Source organism: Stegostoma tigrinum, chromosome 12 (genome assembly GCF_030684315.1).
Source record: "Stegostoma tigrinum isolate sSteTig4 chromosome 12, sSteTig4.hap1, whole genome shotgun sequence".
Taxonomy (NCBI): Eukaryota; Metazoa; Chordata; class Chondrichthyes; order Orectolobiformes; family Stegostomatidae; genus Stegostoma; species Stegostoma tigrinum.
This window is the reverse complement of record NC_081365.1, coordinates 59,801,383-59,828,619: the sequence shown is the minus strand read 5'-3', so window position 1 is coordinate 59,828,619 and position 27,237 is coordinate 59,801,383. Positions and strand designations below refer to the sequence as shown.

General features: G+C 42.3%; 1 protein-coding gene across 1 annotated transcript; it reads left to right on the top strand.

Annotated features, from left to right (window-relative positions):
* Nucleotides 1–1,646: 1,646 nt before the first annotated feature.
* Nucleotides 1,647–26,868, top strand: sod1 (superoxide dismutase 1, soluble). The gene is made up of 5 exons (XM_048540908.2): nt 1,647–1,786; nt 15,355–15,448; nt 18,323–18,392; nt 21,178–21,295; nt 26,384–26,868. Exons 1-5 carry the CDS (start codon nt 1,709–1,711, stop codon nt 26,501–26,503), a joined length of 480 nt encoding a protein of 159 aa, XP_048396865.1. The 5' UTR covers nt 1,647–1,708; the 3' UTR covers nt 26,504–26,868.
* The last annotated feature ends 369 nt before the right edge of the window (nt 26,869–27,237 follow it).

Below are 27,237 nucleotides of genomic sequence, written 5' to 3'. Positions count from 1 at the left end.
CATGAGGGGCATTTTTGTTTTACACAGAGAGTGGTTCATGTATGGAATGAACTTCCAGAGGAAGTGGTAGATATGGGTACAGTTACAATGTTTAAAAAAATTTTTAGATAAGGACATGAATAAGAAATGTTTGGAGGGATATGGGCCAAGTGCAGGTAGGTGGGACAAGTTCAGATTGGGATTACAGTTGGCACAGACTGGTCAGACTGCAGGATCTGTTTCCGTGCTGTATGACTGTATAAATGATGGAGAGGTGCTGGAGAGGTTGCAGAGAAGATGTACAAGGATGATACCAGATGGCACACATGCATATCAGGACAGAAGTGTCGTACAGGGCCTACTTTTTTTCTCTTGAGAAAGGTTTGACAGGTGACCTAAAAGAGTTTTGTTTTTAATATTTTGAAAGGTTTTGACAAAGTAAGTAATGAGAGAATGTTTCATTTTATGAAGAAATGCCTAACCATAAGGCATCAGTATAAGTCACCAATTACAAGACAACACCGATCATAGAAAAAGACAAACACGTAAAGCTTTAATCTCAATAGGAAATCAGAAGAAACTTCTTCATCCAAAGAGTGGTGAGAGATGGTGGCGGCTGACCAGGCATAGTTCGGGCTCCTCAGCCTTGGGCTTGTCAATCTGTCCATTTTTTCTCCCACCACTTTGCTTCCTCTCTTTTTTTTCTAAGATCTTAGTGTTTTCTTTTGTGATATGAAAATTTACCTTTGAGCAGCTGAGAGTCAGAGCAGAGCAGCCTGGAGCAGCTGACAGCCGAAGCAGAGTGGGCTGGAAGCCTGGAGAGGTTGAGAGCTGGAGCAGAGCGGAGCAAGCTAGAGGCCTGGAGTATATGGAGTGACAGATAGCCCGAGTGAAGTTGGCTGGAGGTCTGGAAGGTTGGGGAGCGGCTGAGAACGTGAGCTGAGCAGGCTGGAGGGGTGCAGCGGCTGAGAGCAGGAGCAGAGCAGAGTGGACTGGAGTCTTGCAGTGGCTGAGAGCTGGAGCGGAATGAGCTGGAGGCATGGAGCAGAGTGGGGTTGGTCGTTGGACTGGGGTCTGGTGCAGGCGGTCAGTAGTTTATGAGGCCAGATAGACCACATATGGAAAGCTGAGCACCAAGTGACTGCAATGTAATATTTATATGTAATTTGTTTATCAGACTGTAATGTTTATCCCTTTAACTATGCCTTATTTTTAACTTATGCTACGCATCACTGTATGGTAATGCAACTTTTTTTCCTTTCTTGCATCCAAGATTTGTACCTAGGTACTCTACCTAAGATGGCAATATTGCAAACTTTTCACTGCACCCAAGTACATGTGATAATAAAGAATACTGTATCCTAGCACGTGGAACTGGTCACCAGTGGAAATAATCGAAGTGAGTAACAAATGCATTTGATAGGACACATGACAAACATATGGTGATCCCACTGAGAGATGGATGAAGAAAGTGAGGAAGAAGGTTTGAGGAGAGTATAACTGAGGGACGAACAGTTAGAGTCAGTAGCCTATTTCTGTACCATAAATAAACGGCATCTACCGTGAGAATCACAAAAGTTAATGGTTCAAGTCCATCTCCTTCACCTTCGGGCCCGAGCGATTGGCCGCTGAATGCGCAAGCGCACTAGGCTGGCGGGGGTCAGCGCACGCGCTCTGCCTGCACCGTCAGTCTATATCTAGCGTGTGGCGAGTAGCTTGTGTGTCGTTCATGATGGCCGTTGTCAAAGCAGTTTGTGTGTTGAAAGGAACCGGGGAAGTGACTGGCACCGTCTACTTCGAGCAAACAGTAAGTTACGGGAGTATGTTCAGCTGTGACTTTCGTTTTCCCCGGTGTTGGCGGCTCGGATCTCGCGGCCGAACGCACCCCTTTCCAGGGCATTATTCCCCCATCAGCTGCAAAGCTGGAGCAGGGCCCGCTGTGCTCCGACTGGGCAGACAGCCGAGCCTCTCCGTGTTTCGCTTTTTTTAAAAAGAAATGCACATCTTGAATCGTCCATACGTTTGAGAACCACTCTCGGTCCTACACCCCACTCCTGCCGGTTTATTTTTTTTTGCTTTGTCATGATTGCCCAGCAGCTTTGACGCAGTTAGTGTTGTGGGCAATCCGATAAGAACGTTTACTAGCGGAAGATAACGCAGTAGCTGCGGAGCAGGCGAAGTCAGCAACGTTTATTGTGAATGTTTATGTTGCAGAATCTGTAAGCTTTCGCGAGGTCGCCGATGTGCAGAATTAACCCGGAATTTTGTATACATACATGCCAATTTGAGGAAGTAACAGCTAACGATTATGTTTTCTGCTGAAGGACAGGTTGCTCTTCAGTGCCTGGCACCAGGTTTTTAGTTCACTTATGTCGGAAATGCATACGTGAACGAGTTTGGCGCCTTAAGATGCACGTGTATGTACGTACCCTTGTATGGGATAACCACCATCTCTATCTTGCCTGTCGAGGTGTACGTGGATCTTGTTACCTGCCGCTTTTAATGAGTGAAGATTGGGGCAACCTGGAATACTGCTTTTCCTAGTTAAAAAACTAGCGAAATGATGTGTCAGACTTGTTATAACTTGAAGCAGCATGTTTCATTCTTGAGATTTGAGCCCTTAATTGGAGGGAGTGCTGTCTTGGATTGTTGAGGCTTTATTTGCACTACCTAACTTGAGGGGCAAAAGAGTTTTCCTTGTTCTCTGGCCAGTGTTTGTTGCTCAGCCACTGCCTGAAATGATGTCTATTAATTGGTGTTTGTGTGAGCTTGCTTTCTGTAAACTTGCTGTGCTGCATTTCATAAGATAGTAAATAAACTTTTTTTCAAGTGGTCAGTGTCTTTTGTTTACTGGGCAAAAGAATCAAACCTCCCTTTTGCAAACTAAAAGCTGATTTACTGGTGTGCATTGACTTTTTTGGAGTTTTTATTGTGACTCTTGGCAAAGGTAAATTTTCAGTGAAGCCTGCACTCTGGCTAGCTCTCAATTTGAAACTGCAGCTGCAAATGCTGGCTATTTGTGTACAAATGAAACTTGGGTGGTTTGAATAAAGCAAAGTGCAAACAATAAAATTATTATATTCAATTTTTAAAACTTGACTCCATGCCAGTGATAGCATGGTTTAGACGATTTGGCCTTTTAAGTCTGCCATGCTGGTCAACAAGACTTTGTACTTAAACTCTGCCTCCTTATCATGTTTGAATACTGTACTTGGACAAAAAACTGTCTATATTCTGCATTGAACAGACGCAACAACTAAGCATTCATGGCCCTGTGTTGTACAAAAGACCAAACAATTATTACCTTGAGTTACAAATTTTCTAATTTTAACTGGCCTAAATGGTCACCCACTGAGGTGAATGTGACTCTTATGTTCTAGGAAAAACATTTTTCCAGCTTTTACTGAATTGAACACTTTGATCTATTGTATAGGTCTCGTTTACACAGCTTCTCATTGGCCTGTTCAATGTCTCTAGGCCAAGTATCTTATTCCTTTTGTAAGAAGAACAAAAGCAGCACAGACAACTAGAGCTGTGGACTCTCTAATGCTCTGTATTCTGAAATATCTATCTTCAGTTGTATTATGCATGACTTCTGTGCATTACAAGGTCAAAAGTCGGGATTGTGTTTGAAATCATGACCTCCATACCTCCATACTGAAGCAGAGTGTACATATGCATTGAGAACTGGCAATATCATGTGCATGATCAGTAACAATAGGAGAATCTAATTAATGCCACTGCTGAATTGCCCACTATCAAAGGCCTAGGGTCTACGATTGACCAGTACTGGATCAGCAAGGAGCACCTGTGGCACAGTAATGTCCCTGTGTTCAAGCTCACTAACTCCAGCACGTCACGTTATTTATCTTCAAACCCCTTGAACTTAACTCTGCTTTCTGTCTGTTTAACTCTTCATTGTATTCTCCAGTCCTGAAAATCTTCAAATAATTCTCATGTTACATGAGAATTGAAAATGAGATTCACTGCTCCATCTTAGTTGTGCATTTTTTAACTAACTTGTCAATGTGTTCCCTTTCACAAGTCTGGTTATGGTGCTAAATTGCTCCTTTCTAAGGAAACTGTTGCCATTTGCCTAAGTAGGCTGAGCCACTGTTCTGTGGCTGAATCACCACCAGTAATCTCTAATGAGTGCAGCTATGTGGTCTGGCTGAACTTCGCTGGCATCCAAAAGCAAGCCACCTTTTGGCTCAAACTTGTTTCCTGGTATGCAGTTTGTTTGATTCTTTTTTCAATAAAATCAAATATTATGCCTGCTGGAAACCTGAAACAAACAAGCTGGTGAAATTCAACACCAAATGGAAATGGTGTTAACGTTTCAAGTCTGACAAGTTTCTTCTTTGGAACTCATTGTTCTGAAGTGGTGTTGTATCACTTGGAATATTACCTCTGCAGCTGATGTCAGGCCTGCTGAGTTTCTCCAGCACCTTGTTTTTAGTCTAGTTTGTTCCTTCCTTCCTGAAATTTCTTGACAACTTGAAGCCATATTTTCTCAATCAATTTTCAGTGAATTAATTCACTACTTCCTTTGGGACAACATGAAATGCATAAAAGTAGCCTTAAGAAGGCAACATCTTGATGCGAACAGTCATACCTGAGACTGGTGTACTGTTCCTGAAAAAACTGCAACCTTAAGAGCACTCTTGTCAAATTGTGGCTTATTATATGAATTGGACAACCAAGGGGAGATGTAAATAACATGTTAGTTTGTTCAAATGGTGTTCAGTTCAGCTCTGCATCTATTTAGTTTTGAATAACTATTGCATCCACGTTCCAAAAAAATTGACCAATTCTAATTTGATTGAAAATGAGTATTGGCAAGTTGGCATGTATGGATATAATCAGAATTACAAAAAATTGTTTAAAGCTGTTAAAGTTACTTTTACTAAATTTGTAATAACAACTGTTTCTACTTTGTCACACTTCCATCACATTAACAATGTAACCACGTACCTCTTGTGTTGTACTGTTCTTTATTTTCCCTTCCTCCCTTTTTTCTCAGAGTAAGGTATAGGTTGACAATTTATGGCCTTAATGACTTAACTATAAATATAACCTTTAAAATTGACAGGTCAGGAAGGAGCGCAACTGGAGTGTCTGTCCTTGTAAACGACAGTTAGTGGTAAGGCCACAAGTTGGCAGTGAAACTATTTACCTAGAAAAGATTTAGGTTAGAAATTTAGTAGTTACTTTTTCTGACTAAAAGTACAGATTAAGCAACAAATGAAATTGCTTGGATTGTGAATAGTGTAAGTTACATGGCAGTGCACATTTGAGAGGAGAACTTGATCTTAAAGATCGGATGATTGGAGCTGGACGTACAGGTAGTGAGTCTCCATTTTAATTATAAAAACAACAAAAGCTTGTATAATTACAGTTCAAAAATAAGTTTATCCCTGCTATCCAATATGCTTAACTCCAACAAAGGTTTATTGTGTAAATTGCAAACTTGGTTATGATTCCACCACTGGAAGATGGAAATGTGTATGGTTTGGCCAAACATTTAGTATTAATTGGTGTTCTCACTGCTGTTTAAATTTGCAAATGTCATTTAGCAAGAGTTCCGTTTCCATATGCACTGAGATAGTCATGAAGATCCCATCTTCTCAAGCTTGCCTGAGGCTTGGTAACCCTCAAGTTAAATTCATGCAAGAGCAGCCTGTAGTCTACCAGGACAATGGTGAGTTCACCTTTTATCAGTGATATTGCAAACCTAACACTTTATGGATTATATACTACCAATTAAGGCACTTTGACACGTAGAATAAGTATTCCTTTTAGATGAATTGTTCTGTTTTGTTTTGAGATTAGCCTAGGCAACTTGAAGATTTGTTCATTTTGTTAGATTTGGTTTTATTGGGAAAGTATCGTGCAAACACTGCCTGTTTTTTAACTTGATAAAATAAGCAAGACATTGTGTCTCATAGTTGGGGTCATGCCTTGGCAAATCAGACGACCTGCATATTTAGACTTAAATTTTAATATTGACAGAATCTGGTAATGGTTACCCAAATTGTCACAGCAAATGCACTGTTACTGCCAATCAGTTCACTGTCATGTTATAAAAGTATTGTTTTTCTTCCTTCTTTGCAATTTTGTGAAGTCTGTATAAAAGCACTTAAGTTTAACTACTTCAACCCATGTTCTAGTTCATTTATCCATGTCCCTGTTACCACTGATCATGAGAACTGTTAATTGGAGGATTTAAACAGTCAATTTTATTCTACTGTCTAGTCACATCTGTAAAACAGGTTGGCTTGTTGTTATTTTTATTTGCATAAGACCATTTTAACCAGTGCTACTTGACAGTAGTTAGTCTTAAATGCTGTGCCAGCACATTGGGGAACAAACCTATTTGGTCCATTAACTTGTATGCAGTATGAATGAAATGTTTTGAGGTGATATAATCGGAATTAGGTGAGTAATCCACTTGCGTTGAAAGCTGTTTATCTTCAACTTGCTGACTTTTCAAGATTGCAAGAGTCGTGCTGTTGTGTAACTGAAAACAGCAGTTGAATACTAGATCCTTCAATTCTATGTCACTTGTTCTAAGTCATGAAGTTCTGCATATTGGACTAAAGCTTCATAGCAACACACCAACATTGCTTTAAAAGCAAGAGTATCTTGTTGGCTTTTTGTATTGTAATGTAACCTTTTTAAAGAAACACAGCTGTCTTCTCTTTGAAAAGAGAAGCAGAAACTCACCCCAAAAAAGCCTTTATGGTTTGTTGTCCATTAATGTTAATTGAACCTCTAGAAGGCCCACAAAATATAATTGATCGACAATGTAGAGTGCAAGTAATGTGCAAGAATGGTAGGTGCCTCGCCTAAAATGAGTTAGTGAACCAGTGTCTTGTCCTCCTCAACACTGTCATCTCATGGCTTGCTTAGGGATGTAATTTTTGCATATGGCACATTCTGCAGACTGAGAATATCAAATAACACATGACTGCTGTTGTGCAGGTTTAGTTTTGGCAGTAATTGAGATGCCATTCTTTTAGTACTGACTTGGGTGCAGGTTCAAGCTTAAAAGCCCTTAATTGAAGTCTGGTTCTGTTTCTCACTGGTTTGAATTACATGCTGACAAACAAGCATGCTGAATTTGACAAGAACAACATCCATAATCTGACAAGCCAAACAGACTCTAGGGATTTTCTGGAGGCCTGGTATTCTAACCAGAACTCCATCAACAAACACTTTGAATTACACACTGTGTATACACACCTGAGAAATGGAACTGGAAGTGGTACCAAACATCTTTACAAAGCCATGTAAGTAACAAGCAGCTCCAAACACTGACATGTCACTGGAAATGCACTGAATGTTGATCTAGCAGGGGTAACCAAACCCACCAGCTCAGTGAGCAGAGATAATGGGAACTACAGATGCTGGAGAATTCCAAGATAATAAAATGTGAGGCTGGATGAACACAGGCCAAGCAGCATCTCAGGAGCACAAGCTGACGTTTCAGGCCTAGACCCTTCATCAGAGAGGGGGATGGGGAGAGGGAACTGGAATAAATAGGGAGAGAGGGGGAGGCGGACCGAAGATGGAGTAAAGAAGATAGGTGGAGAGAGTATAGGTGGGGAGGTAGGAGGGGATAGGTCCGTCCAGGGAAGACAGACAGGTCAAGGAGGTGGGATGAGGTTAGTAGGTAGTTAGGGGTGCAGCTTGGGGTGGGAGGAAGGACCAGTTAGGGAGGCAGAGACAGGTTGGACTGGTTTTGGGATGCAGTGGGGTGGGGGGGGGTGGTGGGGGGTGGAAGAGCTGGGCTGGTTGTGTGGTGCAGTCGGGGGAGGGGACGAACTGGGCTGGTTTAGGGATGCAGTAGGGGAAGGGGAGATTTTGAAACTGGTGAAGTCCACATTGATACCATATGGCTGCAGGGTTCCCAGGTGGAATATGAGTTGCTGTTCCTGCAACCTTCAGGTGGCATCATTGTGGCAGTGCAGGAGGCCCATGATGGACATGTCATCTAGAGAATGGGAGGGGGAGTGGAAATGGTTTGCGACTGGGAGGTGCAGTTGTTTGTTGCGAACTGAGTGGAGGTGTTCTGCAAAGCAGTCCCCAAGCCTCCGCTTGGTTTCCCCTATGTAGAAGAAGCCGCACCGGGGACAGTGGATGCAGTATACAACATTAAGCAGAGGTTCACCTGCACATCTGCCAATGTGGAATGTCATCTTGGGGCCTGGGATAGGGGTGAGGGAGGAGGTGTGGGGACAAGTGTAGCATTTCCTGCGGTTGCAGGGGAAGGTGCCGGGTGTGGTGGGGTTGGAGGGCAGTGTGGAGCGAACAAGGGAATCACGGAGAGAGTGGTCTCTCCAGAAAGCAGACAGGGGAGGGGATGGAAAAGTGTCTTGGGTGGTGGGGTCGGATTGTAAATGGCGGAAGTGTCGGAGGATGATGCGTTGTATCCGGAGGTTGGTAGGGTGGTGTGAGAACGAGGGGGATCCTCTTAGGGCGGTTGTGGCGGGGGCGGGGTGTGAGGGATGTGTTGCGGGAAATACGGGAGACGCGGTCAAGGGCGTTCTCGATCACTGGGGGGGGGAAGTTGCGGTCCTTGAAGAACTTGGACATCTGGGATGTGCGGGAGTGGAATGTCTCATCGTGGGAGCAGATGTGGCGGAGGAATTGGGAATAGGGGATGGAATTTTTGCAGGAGGGTGGCTGGGAGGAGGTGTATTCTAGGTAGCTGTGGGAGTCGGTGGGCTTGAAATGGACATCAGTTACAAGCTGGTTGCCTGAGATGGAGACAGAGGTCCAGGAAGGTGAGGGATGTGCTGGAGATGGCCCAGGTGAACTGAAGGTTGGGGTGGAAGGTGTTGGTGAAGTGGATGAACTGTTCGAGCTCCTCTGGGGAGCAAGAGGCGGTGCCGATACAGTCATCGGTGTACCAGAGGAAGAGGTGGGGTTTGGGGCCTGTGTAGGTGTGGAAGAGGGACTGTTCCACGTGACCTCATATTCAACATGGATGTCCAGTCCCTGTACACCTGCATTCCGCATGGAGATTGCCTCAAGGCCCTCTGCTTCTTCCTGTCCCGCAGGCCTGACCAGTCCCCCTCCACCGACACTCTCATCCGCCTAGCTGAAATCGTCCTCCCCCTCAACAACTTCTCTTTTGACTCCTCCCACTTCCTACAGACTAAGGGGGTGGCCATGGGCACCTGCATGGGCCCCAGCTATGCCTGCCTCTTTGTAGGTTACATGGAACAGTCCCTCTCCCGCACCTACACAGGCCCCAAACCCCACCTCTTCCTCCGGTACACTGACTGTATCGGCGCCGCCTCTTGCTCCCCAGAAGAGCTCGAACAGTTCATCCACTTCACCAACACCTTCCACCCCAACCTTCAGTTCACCTGGGCCATCTCCAGCACATCCCTCACCTTCCTGGACCTCTGTCTCCATCTCAGGCAACCAGCTTGTAACTGTCCATTTCAAGCCCACCGACTCCCACAGCTACCTAGAATACACCTCCTCCCACCCACCCTCCTGCAAAAATTCCATCCCCTATTCCCAATTCCTCCGCCTCCACCGCATCTGCTCCCACGATGAGACATTCCACTCCCGCACATCCCAGATGTCCAAGTTCTTTAAGGACTGCAACTTCCCCCCACAGTGATCGAGAACGCCCTAAACCGCGTCTCCCATATTTCCCGCAACACATCCCTCACACCCTGCCCCCGCCACAACCGCCCTAAGAGGATCCCCCTCGTTCTCACACACCACCCTACCAACCTCCGGATACAACGCATCATCCTCCGACACTTCCGCCACTTACAATCCGACCCCACCACCCAAGACACTTTTCCATCCCCTCCCCTGTCTGCTTTCCGGAGAGACCACTCTCTCCGTGACTCCCTTGTTCGCTCCACACTGCCCTCCGACCCCACCACACCCAGCACCTTCCCCTGCAACCGCAGGAAATGCTACACTTGTCCCCACACCTCCTCCCTCACCCCTATTCCAGGCCCCAAGATGACATTCCACATTAACCAGAGGTTCACCTGCACATCTGCCAATGTGGTAGACTGCATCCACTGTACCCGGTGCGGCTCCCTCTACATAGGGGAAACCAAGTGGAGGCTTGGGGACCGCTTTGCAGAACACCTCTGCTCAGTTCGCAACAAACAACTGCACCTCCCAGTCGCAAACCATTTCCAGTCCCCCTCCATTCTCTAGATGACATGTCCATCATGGGTCTCCTGCACTGCCACAATGATGCCACCCGAAGGTTGCAGGAACAGCAACTCATATTCCGCCTGGGAACCCTGCAGCCATATGGTATCAATGTGGACTTCACCAGTTTCAAAATCTCCCCTTCCCCCTACTGCATCCCTAAACCAGCCCAGTTCGCCCCCTTCCCCCCCACTGCACCACACAACCAGCCCAGCTCTTCTTCTCCTCTCCCCCCCCCCCCCCCCCCACTGCATCCAGTCCAACCTGTCTCTGCCTCCCTAACCGGTTCTTCCTCTCACCCATCCCTTCCTCCCACCCCAAGCCGCACCCCCAGCTACCTACTAACCTCATCCCACCTCCTTGACCTGTCCGTCTTCCCTGGACTGACCTATCCCCTCCCCACCTATAATCTCCTCTCCACCTATCTTCTTTTCTCTCCATCTTTGGTCCGCCTCCCCCTCTCCCTATTTATTCCAGTTCCCTCTCCCCATCCCCCTCTCAAGGGTCTAGGCCCAAAACATCAGCTTTTGTGCTCCTGAGATGCTGCTTGGCCTGCTGTTCATCCAGCCTCACATTTTATTAGCTCAGTGAGCATGTCTGCAACCTGAGTGACAAATTTCTCAATCCTCTAAAGTGGCTTGAATTTTTTCATCTTACACTCAACCTGGAATTTCAGTAATTATTGTAGTGTTATCCACATTAGAGAAAATTGATGCAAATAGGGCAGTTAGCCATATGACAAAATTTGAGGGTGCAGTGTTAATGGGCTGGTAATTCTGTCTAAGATACATGCAGTGGGACAAAACAATTTAAGCCAAGACCCATGGATAGAAATGTTTGACAATTCAATTTGGCTAAACCAAGAGAATTTGAATTGTGAAATAAGAATGAACTCAATATCAAGGGTGTAATCAGTCAATGTTGCAAGTGTAATTTTAAAACCATGACCAGAAATCTTCAAAATGGTGCATTAGATTATTTGAAACTGCATGAAATGGAAGACTTGGAGAAAGTTGATAGGGATGGGGAACAAAAGCAAACATTTTGCATCCCAAAAAGTTTAAACCCAGTTGCAAAATATTTCAGTTGTGTAGTATTAGTCAATACTCCTATTGTGTGGAATAAGTTGCTCAGTCTGGGTCCCATTTTAGCCAAAGTGGATTGGAACAAAGTTAACAAAATTGCGACTTCCTCCAGCCTCAGATTTGAGAATGGTAATGCGTTATTTTACAAGGAATGGGAATATTTTGGCCAGAATGGATCACAGCACTAAATAGTAACCTACTTAACAACTGTATTTTAGTGGATCAGTGATAAAAGTCCAGATAAAAATTGATATGGACACTGAAATCTCAATTGGAAAATCAGATTTTTGAAATTCACTCAGTAGGGTCATTGTTCTAGTAAAGCAATGCAGGGAAGCATTTTTAATTTCTTCACTGGACTGGTTGTTGACATCAGGGGTAAATATTTAACTAACTTTAAAACTACATGAGCTTACTGCCCCTAAGGATTAAGCATAAATGATACATGAATAAGATTCTTTCAAAGGGATGTGATTGCCAACACTAAAATAGCAAAAGACACTTGCCTACCCGCCCCCCCCCCCTCTCCTCCCAGAAAGCATCAAAGTAATGATGGTGGAATTTCAAGGTTTGGGATTTTGCAGATTTGGCAGCCAGATTTGTTGAGAATAATGCATTAGTAAAGATGACTGTGTGCACAAGTCAATGGAAGTGGATAGGTGCTAACCACTGCCCAAATTTTGCTAATAATGGGGGTTAAATTTGCAAACAAATGTATTTTAGAGGTGTGTGTGTGAATAATGGTCAGGCTGTGTGGTCCAAGTGTCTACAGTAGTGTATACTGTCTGTGGGAGGTGATTATAGTTCATATCAGTTCTTAGTAGACATCCAAAAGTTCCATTAGTATTGCATGATCACCTTTCTGCTTGGGGTGAGGCTGTAGTTAACTTACCTTTTTTGAGCACTTTTAAATGAACTGTGTATACTACAAGAATTGCTTTACATTTTAAAACTGAAGTCTCAACTCTGGAGGGTGACACGCACAAGGATGCCAGCCACAGTTGGGTAAAGGTGTTTTTTCAAACATAGACAAGGGAGACTAAAAGCTCTCGTGCAAAATCAATAATTAAACAGAACCAGTCTTCAGAAAGCATCTTCAAGGTAATTTGGTATATTGATTATAACTCCTTACAGTCTGCAAATTTATCAAAAGTAACCAAGAACCAATATTTCAGTTGTGCAGAACACCTGAATATTGAAGTTGACAGTTGGTCTGATTAATGACTTGATCACTACTGATAATTCAAGTGAAGTCATCTGTACCCACTTTCATTTAGTTTGTTTTTGCAACTGTTGACTAGTAATTGCTATTCAGAGGTGGAACTATTGTAAAGAAGGTATGGAAGACCACTGCAAAATATAACCACTCATTGAATATAAAGGACGAGGCACGCAGTTACACAGATTGGCAACATAAAGTACAAAACTGGAAGACCAGATCGTGTTCTGAAGAACATGATTGTTCCTGGAGCCAATCCAAAGCCATTAAAAGGAATCCTGTTAGTGAGAGATCTGTAAGAGATGAGGAAAAATTGAAAGCTAAAATTTAAATACAACAAAATCAAGAACTATAGTAAGATGAGCAGTGCTATCAGAAGCAGAAATCATATGACCAGAGGTCTTGGTGGCTATGTGCAAAATAAGAATGGTAATGAAAGCTTTCATTTGACAAGAATTTACAAAGGTGGAGCAATGTGGGATTTATGTACAGGTGCTAGCTGGGAGGTAGTCACCCCTGTCATGTATACAGATATGCAGGGACAATCTCCTGATGGGACCTACATGGCTAAAGGCAGGGTAGTGACATATGGCTTTGAGAACCAACTAAGGAATCAAGATTGGAATAGATTCACCAGTTGTAAGAAAATCAATTTTTAAACATCTCTTAATAGCAATAAAAATGTGACACTGGATCAGTTAGATTGTAAAACTAAACTTCTGAAGGGAGACCACAGCAAAACGGGCACTAAATGCAGTGGGTATGCTCTGGAAACTAGTATATGGCCAAAATGATGCAACTTTGGGTACTTAAAATCCAATTTTAATTAGACCTTGTTGAAATGGGCAGTTGAAAGCAGATCGTTCCTTCCAGTCTTTTGGTAGCGTGGGTCAACTTTCAGGTATCTTTGTGTTCACTTTCTTCTTTGGGTGGAAGCAATCAAAAATACACTTAAAGTAAAATTTGATATTGATAGTTAGACTTCTGGGACTTTGCTAAGGCATGTTGTTCTGATTTCTTTTTTTAAATCCAGTGTCTGTTTCAGCTGTCTGAAACATGTTTACCCTTTGCACAAACTGCAAAGGGTAAACATGTTTCAGCTTCAAAGATGCAGCAAATCCAAAACCGAAATGGAGAAATTGAGGTTGAATTGGAAATTAGCCTTGTTCAGGTGCTTGGCCAAGGCAAAGTGCCAGTTTGTGGTGATAGAATCTTATGACTTTGAAATCTTCAAATGTGGAAGATGATGTTTGGGTGGACAAAATTCTTTAATGGTCAGGTGGATTGTTTCAACGGTCTGTTGCTGGAAGATGCCAGGAATGTCCAAGTTTACTGATGCTTGCTTGCACAAATCTGTTGGATTTAAGTTCAGGAGGGCTAATAATTTTCTGTTTTTGGGAGGGGGAGGTAAAATCAACACATTAAGATCAGAACATGAAAAGGTACCTTGCCAGTGGAGCTACTCAGTCTTGTTGAGATTGTAAATGTTGCATTTTCTCTGCATAGAAATTTGTACCAAGGGATTCAGCAATAATACCTGATGAATGCATGCTGACCAGTCAGTCTGGGATAATATATAGATGGCCAAAGACTATGGATTAATCTTTAATGAAATTTCCAAGTGTAGTGAAGGGAGAAATCTCAAAATTGAAATGGATTGCTAGCTGCATCCTGGTGGCAGCAAGCTCTTCAAACAGGTAGCCGAGACATGTTGAGAACATCTCAACGGCACAGTCCTGTGAGATGTGTTCTGTCTTGTGCATCCTGCGAAGACATCAGTGGTGCTAAATTTCTGCTTCAGACAAGTGGTTAGTAAACTACTTTGAGTTATCCCTGACTAGTCTTAAATTAAACAAAAGCATGAAGAGGGTGGGCTCAGGCTCAGAACAATGAATGTTTGGGTTTTGCTTTGTTTGGTTTTGAATTCCAAGTGTGTAGGCAGCTGAGCAATAACTTTTGGGTGTATAGTATAGTCTGAGATAGTAAGGCTTCCTCTTAAAAACAAATGCAAAGTGGCTGTGTTTTCTTGTTTTTTGGTTTGGTCTAGATTGGAGTGACAGCATGTAAGAACGGTTTTGCTGAACTACATTTTTGCCAAAGCATGTATTCATACGACACTGCCTAAATTAGAATAGTTGATTAGTGATTAATAAGTAGCTACTGAAGTCTTTCAACAGGTAAAAGTTTTCATATTTTAACTTGTGTAAGAATATTGTTTTAGTTAAAGCCTAGTGTAGACTGATCAAAACACAGCACCTTTTCAGACATAGAATTAAAACATAAAAATAAGACTTAGCTTAGACTCTCCTTAGTACATCCTGGGAGGTTTTGGGGGGGTGGGGTGGTGGTGCAGGGGTGGTGGGGTGGGAGGAATGGTGGTGTGGGGCAGTTCTGATCTGTTCCATAACACACGTATGTATCTTGCAAAATGTAAATGTTACTCTGCACAAGTTGACGGAGTATCTTCCTTGGTTTTTTCTCTCTAAACTGTAAACTTTTGGTTAAACTTCCTTTTGTGGTCTCAACCAAAAATGCCAGGCAAGCTAAATACTTTAGAATTTCACACTACTGTAATTCTATTAGCTGTGCAATTTGCAGACTGTTGTGGAGAGGTGACTAGTCGTGCCCATATGGACTACCAGTTGAGTAGCCTCTCTTCTAATTGGCAAAATAATAAATTAAGCCCCTGAAACAGGGAACACCTGAAGCACCATGGAATGTACCAAGAGTGAACATCAACTTTCAGAACATAATGTTCTATTTGGGGGGGCAACTGGAATCGCTTGACTTCAGTCTGTTTTTGCTGCTGTTGGCTGCACTCTGAACTATTTGAAGCAACCCACTTAATGCTCATTTGGAATATTTTTTCCCCAGGGAGATGGACCTGTGACTCTGAAAGGAAGCATTACTGGATTGACTCCTGGAAAACATGGGTTCCATGTTCATGCTTATGGAGATAATACAAATGGTATGGGCTAACTACTTGCTGTTCTGACAATTTAGGAATTTAATAACTTTGTGTATAAGTGTTCACTTAGAATAAACTAGTATGGACTTTTGCATGTAGATGAATACCATCATTAACTTGGCAAACTTTATTTTACACTACAATAGATCTAATATCCTTCAAAATGTGTCTTTAAATCTTCAATGGGGGCAGCAGTTGTCGGGTCAGCTATGGAGAGCACAAAATTAATATTTCAGTTGTGGACCTTTCATTGCAGAATAAAAAATCAATTTGGTAAATCAAGTCAAGGGAGATCCAAAACTACTTCTATTAAGATTAGACGAAAAGTAGGGAAAGTGCACCAACTTCAAATCATAAGTGGGAAATGGTTAAATGCCAGAAATCTAACTTGACTGGAACACAAGAGTGACTACACTTCAAAAGCACTTGTTTGCTTATGAAGTTCTTTGGGACATGCTGATGTTTTTAAAAAAAAAATTAAATGTTCTGGGTAATCTGTTGGCTCCACCTTTTTTGAGCACTTGAATGAACGAGGTGGGTTATTTCCCAAATCATGTAAGCAAGGGATCAGTTATCAGCCAATGATTATGGCTTAACTTCGCTGCGGCATTATTTCTGAGGCATGAGACTGAAATGTCAACTGTTCTTCATGGCATCTACTTAAGAACATTGTTTCCTTTCCCCTCGTCTCTTCTACAAGTTAATGATGTAGACAGCCTGGAATAGCCTGACCCAGGTGGGTCTGGGCATGAGATTATTTTGGAGCTTGAGTGGGAACCCACAAGAATCAAATGAATTGGGCTTGGGTCCTTCAGAGATGAAAAGTGTCAACAAAATAACAAGTGGGAGTCATGTGAAGGAGCTGTCAATGAAGTGTGAAACCTGGAAACTGGCTTTGGACATGATAGTAAACATGATTGCCACTTTCCCAAGTGACAAAAATGGGAGGCACAGCATTTTCTGTTCACTGTTTACCTGTGTCCTGCTTAAACTTGAATTCATGAGTAGGAAGGTATGGGACCCCATTCTAGATAAACCAACGTTTTCCTACGGGAAGTATTTTTTGATTCTTGCAAAATAAGGACATTTTTAATCTTTGAAGAACCTCTTATGCTGCTGTATAACTAAGGAAGCATAAACACATGTTTCAGTTATGATTTCAACTGTTGATAAAACAAAAAACTAAACAGCAAGGACTAATGTGTACTTCACTTGGGCATTGAAACATTGTGCAGTAGTTAACTGTAGAAAGATGCTGTAATCAATTTTCTAAAAATCTTAAAGAATGGTACTTGCTTTTTTGACCATCAAAACCATAACCTTTTGCTTGAAGTAAAACTCAAGGGGAGAAGTCCAATAGACATTGCCATAGCTGATCTGCTCCAAGAAAACATAGCCAAAAACTGAGAATATTTTGATCTAGGCAGCATTTTAGTGTCATTAGTGAAAGAAAACAACAGGAGTTCGGGTTTCTGGGTGAATGCATAGGCTTGACATGGTGCTTAGATTAGAAGGAACAATTACATCATCTTTTACAAATTGTGTAAAACAAAACTGTCTGCGGCCCCTCGTGTGCATTTTGCTTGTTGCTATTATTCCGGCCCTCAACATCTTAAATCTGAATAAAGATCAGATTTAAGAGAAACCAACACCTTTCTTAAAATCAACATGCAAAATGAAACATAATTGATGAAAGAAATAACTAGGTGTTCATGTGGCCCACTCCAGGCTCATGTGCAGATAAGCCAACAGATTTCTAGGCAATAGTGTCATCTGTCACCTTAGCAAGAATAAGGTATTTATCTGCTAATGTGGATATCCAGTACATGTAATTCAGGGTCAGTTATATAGCATGGAACAGACCTTTCAGTCCAGCTTGTCTGTGCTGACCAGATATTCTAAATTAATCCAGTCCGATTTGTCCCATATCACTCTCAAACCCTTCCTGTTCATACTCATCCAGGTGCCTTCTAAATGTTGTAATTGAACCCATCACCCTCTGGGGAAAATTGTTGCCCCCTCACCTTGATCCTATGTCTCTGGTTTCATCCTTCCTACTGGGGTGAGCGGGGGGGGGTGGTGGGGTGGGGAGAGAACCTTTTACTGGTCACATTAGCCATGACTGTCATATTTAATTCCTAAACGAAGCTTTTATTTTACTTTGGCAAATAGTTACACAATATCTACCAGTGTATCTTCTCCAGTTCACTGAGCAATGCCACAAATGATTACAGTACAGTAAAATATGGGGCAAGGATGTTGAATAAGTAGCTGAGTTGCAAATTTTTGTACAATTTTAGATTAATCTGAGATGTGTAAATTTTGAGCTTGACACCAATGCCTATTTTGACAAAGTTGTCTTCCAAAACTTCTTCCGCTAAGCAGTTCCCATGCAGGAGGCCATTGCAAACAAATCTGAAACATTGTCCAAACGTTTTTTCAGTTTAAAAAAGGGTAGCAGAATCAGTTCCTCCTAATAGGAAGCAGGATATCTAACATACCCACAAGACTTTGCATCTTGTCACTTCCAGCCACTTGCGTTCTCCTCCCATTTAATCATGCTGCCATCTTTTCAGTACTTGATGACCCCAATACTTAAGACAGTTGGAAGTGGTCCTTTATTAAGCTGCAACCTCCCAATTAGTTGACCCTTGTTTCAGGCTGTTGATTTGGCTGTTCAATAAAAGCACAATGGAAGGTATGGACATGCTCACTTGCTGCCTTTTAATGTGAGCTACTGTCTGACTTCAAATCTGCCTGTGTATAAATATGATGCTAGCTTTTAAAATACCTCATTATAAGTTGCTGAAAAATTTAGCCATTTAACTCAGTTTTTAAATGACCTGCCTTCTGCTGTATTTGTGTACAATGCAGGCTGTATCAGTGCAGGACCTCACTACAATCCTTTTGGCAAAAATCATGGTGGACCTAATGACCAAGAAAGGTGAGCTTTTTAAATGCAGTGGTTTTTGCACTGTCCTTTGAATATTGGAAAGCAATATAAAATTCCATAATGCAGCCTTGTTTGCTTTTAGTTTGATAAGTGTGAACTGTTGCAAATTGTCTTAGTGATTTTTCTGCAAACTGTTCAGAAATGGCAGTAATTTTCCACCAGTGAATGAAAGTTACCTAACGATGTAGAAGCTGCCTTGAGGCAGCATGTATTCTTCCATTCTTGGATGACTTGTCAACTGAAACAGTTTTCCTTTGTCAACAAATGTGCAGTTATCTTGAAAGCAGAAGCATACTTGATTTATGCTGAAAGAACCATTTTGCCTCATAGCTTGCAGCATTGGGTGATGCACAGGAATGCAAAGTCCGTGTTTTTGCAGCCCTTTGCATTGTTTGATCCTTTGCATGAAGTTATAACTTGATGCAATCGTGAACTTGGATGTAAAATTAATTGTTTTACATGGCAAGTAAAATTGTATGCTGCAATTTATGACTGCTAGGAATATAGAAATCACCTTGACAAAATCAACCAAATGTTGGAAAACAGGACAGTGACATTGGATAGAATTTGAGCTTCTCATGACCCTGTACCTGCCCTGTCTTTAAAGCCACTAAACCTTTATTTGTATTTGTTAGCTCTATCTAGATGCTAGATAAGAACTCATGCTTTCTACTCACCACAGACTTCTGCCTTCATCAAGAACTGTACCTAATATGGCCACTGTGACATCGTACCATCTCTTCAGTTAGAGTATCTCCAACATAATCTCACTGTAGCCAAGACTTGATTGCACGTTTTGAAGACTGAGGGAATTCTCCTGATGCACTTACACAATACATGGAAGCTCCTACCTTTTTACATCAAACTACTACACTGCAACACAGCTACCCAGCTAAGACAGCCCTACGTCAGTTAAAACTAGAACTTTCTTGGCTGCTTGTGAAATTAAGATGAGTACAAGTAATACCATCTCAATTTTAATGAGGGCAGGTAATTCCAGCAGAGATTTAAGTTGGTTGATGTAACCTCCTGATGAAATGCACAGACCTTGTGTTTCACAAGCTTGTTAGGACTAAAGACCCTCTACCAAAGTTAGGAGTGGAAATATTTGAAGACAGCAAGATTGAGAAGCTGCAAATCAGTGGTATGGACCTGTCATTACTGACAGAATGAAACTAAAGTGCATTTTATTTTTCAAATGCAAAATCCTGCCAGACATGTCCCTGCTGGAGCTCTTACACGTGAAAGAGAATGGAAAGAAGTTTGGGATAACTAATGTGTGGAATAGTTGACGTGGTGGCCTGGGTAACAAAATGTAGCTTATTCAAGGAGGATATCATCAGATCCCATGGAACCAAGTTCAAAAAGCTGAAAGAAATAATGTCTGCATTATGGTTGTACTGGGATGGGAATTTGACATTGAATCAATGTTTTTCCATGAACCTCGAGCCATTGGTGGAAAATGCTTCTGTAACATCAGATGTCTGGATGTTGAATTTGATAATGTGGGGGTGGTGAACCTTGGCCCCGTAACAAATGCCATGCATGATTTGTGTGATATTGTTGAGATTATAGAAATGCCCTTTTTACATGCAGCTAACAGACCATTTGTAAAAGTACAATATTTTTATCTTCCTTTGAGAGATTTTTAACTTCACAGATGAATCTGAAAATGCTACCTCAAATCCAGCATATCATCCACATGATAATGGTAAATGAGTCAACAATTTGCACTTTGAATCAGTGTCTGATTCAATGTATTGCAAGTATTAAAACTCCAATCACAGTAAAGATACTGCTGGACAATTTTATTCAAATGACCAAATTAATATGAATTTCTGGGCTTTCTTTGTTTTTTTATATCAACCAGACAGCTGGGATATCATTTCTCATGTTTAAGTGCGATGGCCTCTGACTGAAACATAATGTTGCTACAGATTTGGTTTTCAGTGAAATTCGAGTTTATGCATCAAAAATGAAGATGCACCAAGTTACTTTTAAAGATTTCAAAACCCTTAGTAAAAACTAATTCCAAAGCCACAACAGTACCATTGATGGTTCCCTAATGTGAGAATGGGCTTACAATGTGGTAAACTTGGAATTTCAAAAACCCATCAGGATTTTAACAAGTGTGCTCGTCTGGAACTCGAATTAAACAGGTTACTTCAGTGTCAAGAATTTAACCCTCCAAACAAATGTCCCTTCAACAGGACCAATTGTTTCGTACAACTCCAGCTTCAGCCAAAATTTTTGCAGACTGCCAAATCGAAACTCCAAACCTTTCCAAGCTCTTTTCTCTCTGGAGAGAGAATTTCCTGCAGGTTGCAAACAAATTCCATAAGTAATGTACTTTCAAGTTGGTGTCCACAACTTGTCTGTATACTTCTGATAGTTTTGAGCCAACTGAAACACATTAAACTGGAATATCGAAGTTTCATTTATTAAGGTAAAAGTCTGCTCTTGCACTGCATACTTGACTTGTATGGTTCAATGCCTGTTGTCCTAAATTCTTCGTCACTTTAGTCTCAGCTGAAATTAAATTTGTTCATGCTTTTTTCGCAAAGGTGATTTGTGGCCTGTTTGCTTATCATTCTACAATAACATGAATTTCACACGTGAAGCTATATAGGAGGCTTTTATTACATGGAAGACTCAAAATTCAAGTGGTTTTTAAAATGTAAAGTACTATTCACTTGGAATCAACTACTTCTTAATGATAAATGCATTACATATTACCTGGATTGTCCAGTTTAATTGTAACTGTGATTTATTGTAGACATGTTGGTGATTTAGGCAATGTGGAGGCTAATGGAAATGGGGTGGCAGTCTTTGAATTCAAGGATCAACAACTCCATCTTTCAGGGGATAAGGCCATTATTGGGCGTACACTTGTGGTAAGTATTGAAAATCTTGACCACCTGATGGTTACAATAATGGCCTGATTGAATGAAGAGGAACTGACTCCTACAGGCTTTCTGAAGTAATTTGCAAAATCTGAGTTTTGATAAGAGCTTGAATGTTACTTCTGAGCTGTGCCTTCAAACATATTAAATTCTGTTTATCTATTAACATGTGACTTAATTTTGCACAAAATTCCTTCTGGAAAAACTAATATCCATGGGGCTAGAAGTGCTCAACACAAATCAGTTAATCCTTAGTTCACTTAGTGAGCATGTGTGGATTCCTTGACTTTGAGGCATTTGATTTTGAATCTCAGCACCCTTTTTTGTCTTGTATACAGTAGTTTTGTGGTCATCAGTTGTCATTTTGAACTGAACTGGCTTTGATATGGGATAACAACCATTGCAGTGACATTGTATATTCACTTCACTTTATTTTGTCCTTCCCAGAATCAGATTATGAAGAAGCAGTCTTGAGTAGTTAAAAGCCTCCTGTAACAATTGAAATAGTCAGTAACAGGGCAATGATTTTAGAAACCAGAATTGAATTGCTGAAGTGGAGTTTTTTGTTTAACACTGCAATACAGAAACCTGAATTTTTGTCTGGCACTTAGTTGGTCAGCTGGTAAACACCAGATCTGATCTATGTTAGAGTCATAGATTTGCAGCACGGAAACAGACCTCTTCATCTAACTTGTCTGTACCAACTTGATGTTGTAAAAAAAATCTAGTCCCATTTTGCAGCACTTGGCCCATATCTCTGTACAAACATCCATGTGCCTCCTTACATGGTTTTTCTGGCAGCTGTGTGCATGCATGTGGTTGCCCCTTGGGTCTTTTTTCTTTTTTAACATCTTCCCTTCTCTCCTTTTAAATCTTTTGCCTTCTAGTTCAGATGTCTCACCCTAGGAAAAGAGCTTGACTATATCTAGCCTATTTATGCCCCTCAGATTTTAACCCTCTAAGGTCACCCTTCAGCCTCCATTGCTCCAGGTAAAATAACCCCAGCCTATTCAGCCTCTTCCCCCGGGCTCATAAATATTTTCCGGATCTCTGTTTCTCGACATCATTGCCAAGGCAGGGAGACCAGATTTGCATGCAGTATTCCAAAAGTGACCTAAGCAATGTCTTGTACAGCTGCAACATGACCTCCACTATATTCAAGTCACTAACCAATATTGACATGCACTCAAACACTAACTTCACTTGCAAGGAACTATAAACCTGCACTCCAAGGCCTTTGTTCAGTAACACTCCCCAGGACCTTTACCATTAAGTGTATGAGTGCTGCCCTGAATGCATAATTTTTCTCTCAAATGCAGCCCCTTCTATTGATCTGTCTGCTGCTCCTTGGCCCATCTGCTTGTACTTCCTGTGCTGTCATCCAAATCACTTAATTCAATGACAAAAAGCAGTGCACTCAGCACCAATCCTTGTGGCACACTGTTGGTCACAGGCCTCTGGTCTGACAAAACTCTCCTCCACTGTTTGGAGACACAGGACTGCAGATGCTGGAAGCTAGTCAAAAAACATGTGGAGCAGGAAAGTTCATGTTTTTGGGCTGGAGCTCTTCTACGATGAGGAACCTTTTTGTCAGGTGCCTTCCTGAAGTCAAAATCATTCATGTGCATGACTGCTGCAATCAGTCCTCTTTACATTCTCAAAAAACATGATCAACGTGACACACTATATTTCCTGGGCACAAATCCATGTAAACTGCAATCTCTGATCAGTTGTAATGGGAACTGCAGATGCTGGAGAATTCAAGATAATAAAATGTGAGGCTGGATGAACACAGCAGGCCAAGCAGCATCTCAGGAGCACAAAAGCTGACGTTTAGGGCCTAGACCCTTCATCGGAGAGGGGGATGGGGAGAGGGAACTGGAATAAATAGGGAGAGGGGGAGGCGGACCGAAGATGGAGAGCACATCCCAGATGTCCAAGTTCTTCAAGGACCGCAACTTCTCCCCCCCCCCACAGTGATCGAGAACGCCCTTGACCGCGTCTCCCGTATTTCCCGCAACACATCCCTCACACCCTGCCCCCGCCCCCGCCACAACCACCCCAAGAAGATCCCCCTCGTTCTCACACACAACCCTACCAACCTCCGGATACAACGCATTATCCTCCGACACTTCCGCCATTTACAATCCGACCCCACCACCCAAGACATTTTTCCATCCCCTCCCCTGTCAGCTTTCCGGAGAGACCACTCTCTCCGTGACTCCCTTGTTCGCTCCACACTGCCCTCCAACCCCACCACACCCGGCACCTTCCCCTGCAACCGCAGGAAATGCTACACTTGTCCCCACACCTCCTCCCTCACCCCCATCCCAGGCCCCAAGATGACATTCCACATTAAGCAGAGGTTCACCTGCACATCTGCCAATGTGGTAGACTGCATCCACTGTACCCGGTGCGGCTCCCTCTACATTGGGGAAACCAAGCGGAGGCTTGGGGACCGCTTTGCAGAACACCTCCGCTCAGTCCGCAACAAACAACTGCACCTCCCAGTCGCAAACCATTTCCACTCCCCCTCCCATTCTCGAGATGACATGTCCATCATGGGCCTCCTGCAGTGCCACAATGATGCCACCCGAAGGTTGCAGGAACAGCAACTCATATTCCGCCTGGGAACCCTGCAGCCATATGGTATCAATGTGGACTTCACCAGTTTCAAAATCTCCCCTTCTCCTACTGCATCCCTAAACCAGCCCAGTTTGTCATCCCCCCCCCCACTGCACCACACAACCAGCCCAGCTCTTTCCCCCCCAACCCACTGCATCCCAAAACCAGTCCAACCTGTCTCTGCCTCCCTAACCGGTTCTTCCTCCCACCCCAAGCTGCACCCCCAGCTACCTACTAACCTCATCCCACCTCCTTGACCTGTCCGTCTTCCCTGGACTGACCTATCCCCTCCCTACCTCCCCACCTACACTCTCTCCACCTATCTTCTTTACTCTCCATCTTCGGTCCGCCTCCCCCTCTCTCCCTATTTATTCCAGTTCCCTCTCCCCATCCCCCTCTCTGATGAAGGGTCTAGGCCCGAAACGTCAGCTTTTGTGCTCCTGAGATGCTGCTTGGCCTGCTGTGTTCATCCAGCCTCACATTTTATTATCTCTGATCAGTTCTTGTGTTTCCAAATACACACGAATCCTGTCCCTCAGGGTTCCTTCCAATAACTTGCCCACCACTGATATCAGACTCACTGGTCTATAATTCCCTGGCTTTTCCTCACCACCACCTTTTTTAATAGTGGCACCATGTTAGCCAACCTCCAGACTTCCAGCACCTCACATTTGGCTATCATGGTACAAATATCTCAGCAAGTGGTTACAGCAATCACTTTGCTCACCTCCCACCAAATTCTAGGATCCACCTGATCAGGTCCTAGGAATTTATTCATTCTTGTGTTTTAGGACCTCCTGCTCTGCCACCTTTTTAATTTCAATAGTTCTCTGATTTAATACTGTAATTGTGTGACCTTGTGCAGTAGAAAATCACATGGGGAAACTCGTACAGGAAACTGCTACACCTGTGCAGTGGAAAGTGTTTGGATAACATCAAATGTCCATATTCATCAATTGTCACATCTAACTTGCATTAATGAAACTTCATAGAACATGACTGCAGGTATTGATATTGCTAAAGATGTTGCTGTTTATTTCTCCACATTCTGTATCTCACACATGCTTCTCCACAGTAAACAGTCTTGCAAAAATACTTGTGTAGTATTTCCCCGACTCCTGTGGTTCCATACATAGGTGGCCTTGGTATCCTTTTTAAAGGCCCTATTCTGTTCCCTAGTGACCCTTTTTGTCCTTTAAAGTTAAAATCCCTTTGAGTTCTCATTAACCCTATTTGCCAACAGTATTTCTTAGGGTTTTATAGCCATCCTGATTTCCCTCTTTAGTGTTAGGTTTTATTAGTAGAGGGATTGAGTGTTGGAGCCATGACATGTTCTATACTCCTACTGTCTTTTATACTGTGCTAGGAATTCACTGTTTCTGCTGTCTACACCTGACATATGCTTCCTTATTATTTTTATCTAGTCAACCATGATTCCCTGCACCTACCAACCTTTGTCCTTCTCCCTAACAAGAATGTACTGTCTCTGCCCCCCTTTTTTACTTTTGAAGGCTTCCTATTTTCTGGCCATACTTATGTTCAAAACACTACCCTGTCCATCAACTTTGGAAAGTCCTCACTTAATACTGTCCAAAATTGCCTTTTCCTCAACTTAGAACTTTAATTTCTTAGGCTGGATCTATCCTTTTTTTCCATCACTTTTAAAGCTAATAGAATTATGGTCACTGGCCCCAAAATGCTTCCCCCCCCCCCCCCCCCCCCCCCCCCCCCACCCCAACAACATGTCAGTCACCTGCCCTGCCTTATTTCCCAATAGTACGTCAAGTTTTTTGTACTTTCTCTGTCCAACTGCATACTGAGTCAGAAAATTTAAGTACCTGCGCTTCAGACTGATCAAGTTTGATAGAGGTCCATGTCTTCAGTGCAAGAATGCAAAGTAATGTAAATCGGTGTAAATTCCTTTTACATAATGAAACTTTGTCTGAGATAAAACTCTGTGGCAGAGAACTATTTCATTTGCACTGCCAACTGACTTCATGGAGGTCCTGATTAATACAATAAACTTCCAGTTCTTATGGTACATAAATCAGCAAAATTAGTGTGACAAGTCAAAACCAGGATCACCTTGGTAGAGGCAACATATTGAACAGCTCATCTTCAAATGAGCAAAGTGTTTAGCACAAACTAAGGCAAAATGAAGAACTTTTCTTGCACTTGCCACAAGTAAATTTTGTATCTGCAGAATGGAATAAAGTCTTTTGATTCTCATTATTATCTTTCTCTTAAAATCAGAATAGATTTAATTTTGAAGAAGGAAATGCTTGGCTTGAGAATAAAAGCCAAACATTGTGGCTTAGGAACAGACTCTGGGTACTCGTGTGTTTGCTTGGTACTTGGAGAGAAGAAATGACTAACTCTTGATTTGCTTTAATCACCCTGATCGGGCAACAAGTTACAAAACGTTGATTTTTTTTTAACTTTTTTGTTTTGAAGGTTCATGAGAAGGAAGATGATTTAGGAAAAGGTGGCAATGAGGAGAGTACTCGCACAGGAAATGCCGGAAGTCGTTTAGCCTGTGGTGTGATTGGAATCGCCAAGAATGAAACAAACTAGGATTGGGGTGGGGATAGAATTGAGAATTTTGCTGTAGGTCTGCATACCTAACTTGATTGATTATTGGTCCAAAATAGTCTAATGCACAACAGCTTTGTTCTGTATACATAATATCCACAGCAGAGAAACTGGCAACTGAGTCCAGCTGACCATTTTGGCCTACAGAGTTGTGCTTTAAATTTCTTGACTTGTTTCTGCCTAAAGGCAGAAGTTGTAAGTAACATCTAGCTGATTCTTGGTTTGTTGACCCTGTATACTTAACTGTTGGAATATGTTTATCTAGCATAATAAGTTAACCCAATAGTTGAAAGCACTGAATAATGTTGTGTCAAACAAATATAATAAAGACAGCATTCTTTCTTTGACTATCCAAGTGCCTTAATGAAAAACACTGAACAGCTTGAATTTTTAAGGTAAGATTTGTCAAATGTACAGTAGAAATGAAAAAGGATAGCAGGAAGAAACTGGGGTGTTTGTCTAACACTTTTTTGTTTGTGTTCTATACTCTTTTTAACTTGCTGGGTTTTGGTGTATTTTGTTTTAGACTTCAGTACTGTTAAGTGACAGCAAGTCCAGGGTTTTCCCAAATCATGCTGCCAGACTTTGGGGTCTTGAGCTGAAATGCAGCTGTGTGGCCCTTGTAGGTTGTTTGTTTTTTGGTGTTTTAGTAGCTGGTGCACCCTAACTGGCTGAACCTTGCCCTGAAAATCCCAGTGGAAAGTCATGTTTTATTA

Coding starts and splice junctions, on each gene's coding strand:
- sod1 (XM_048540908.2), top strand. CDS start 1,709: ATGATGGCCGTTGTCAAAGCAGTTTGTGTGTTGAAAGGAACCGGGGAA. Junction 15,449..18,322: donor TTATGGAGATAATACAAATG/GTATGGGCTAAC, acceptor TGTACAATGCAG/GCTGTATCAGTGCAGGACCT. Junction 21,296..26,383: donor TTATTGGGCGTACACTTGTG/GTAAGTATTGAA, acceptor TTTGTTTTGAAG/GTTCATGAGAAGGAAGATGA.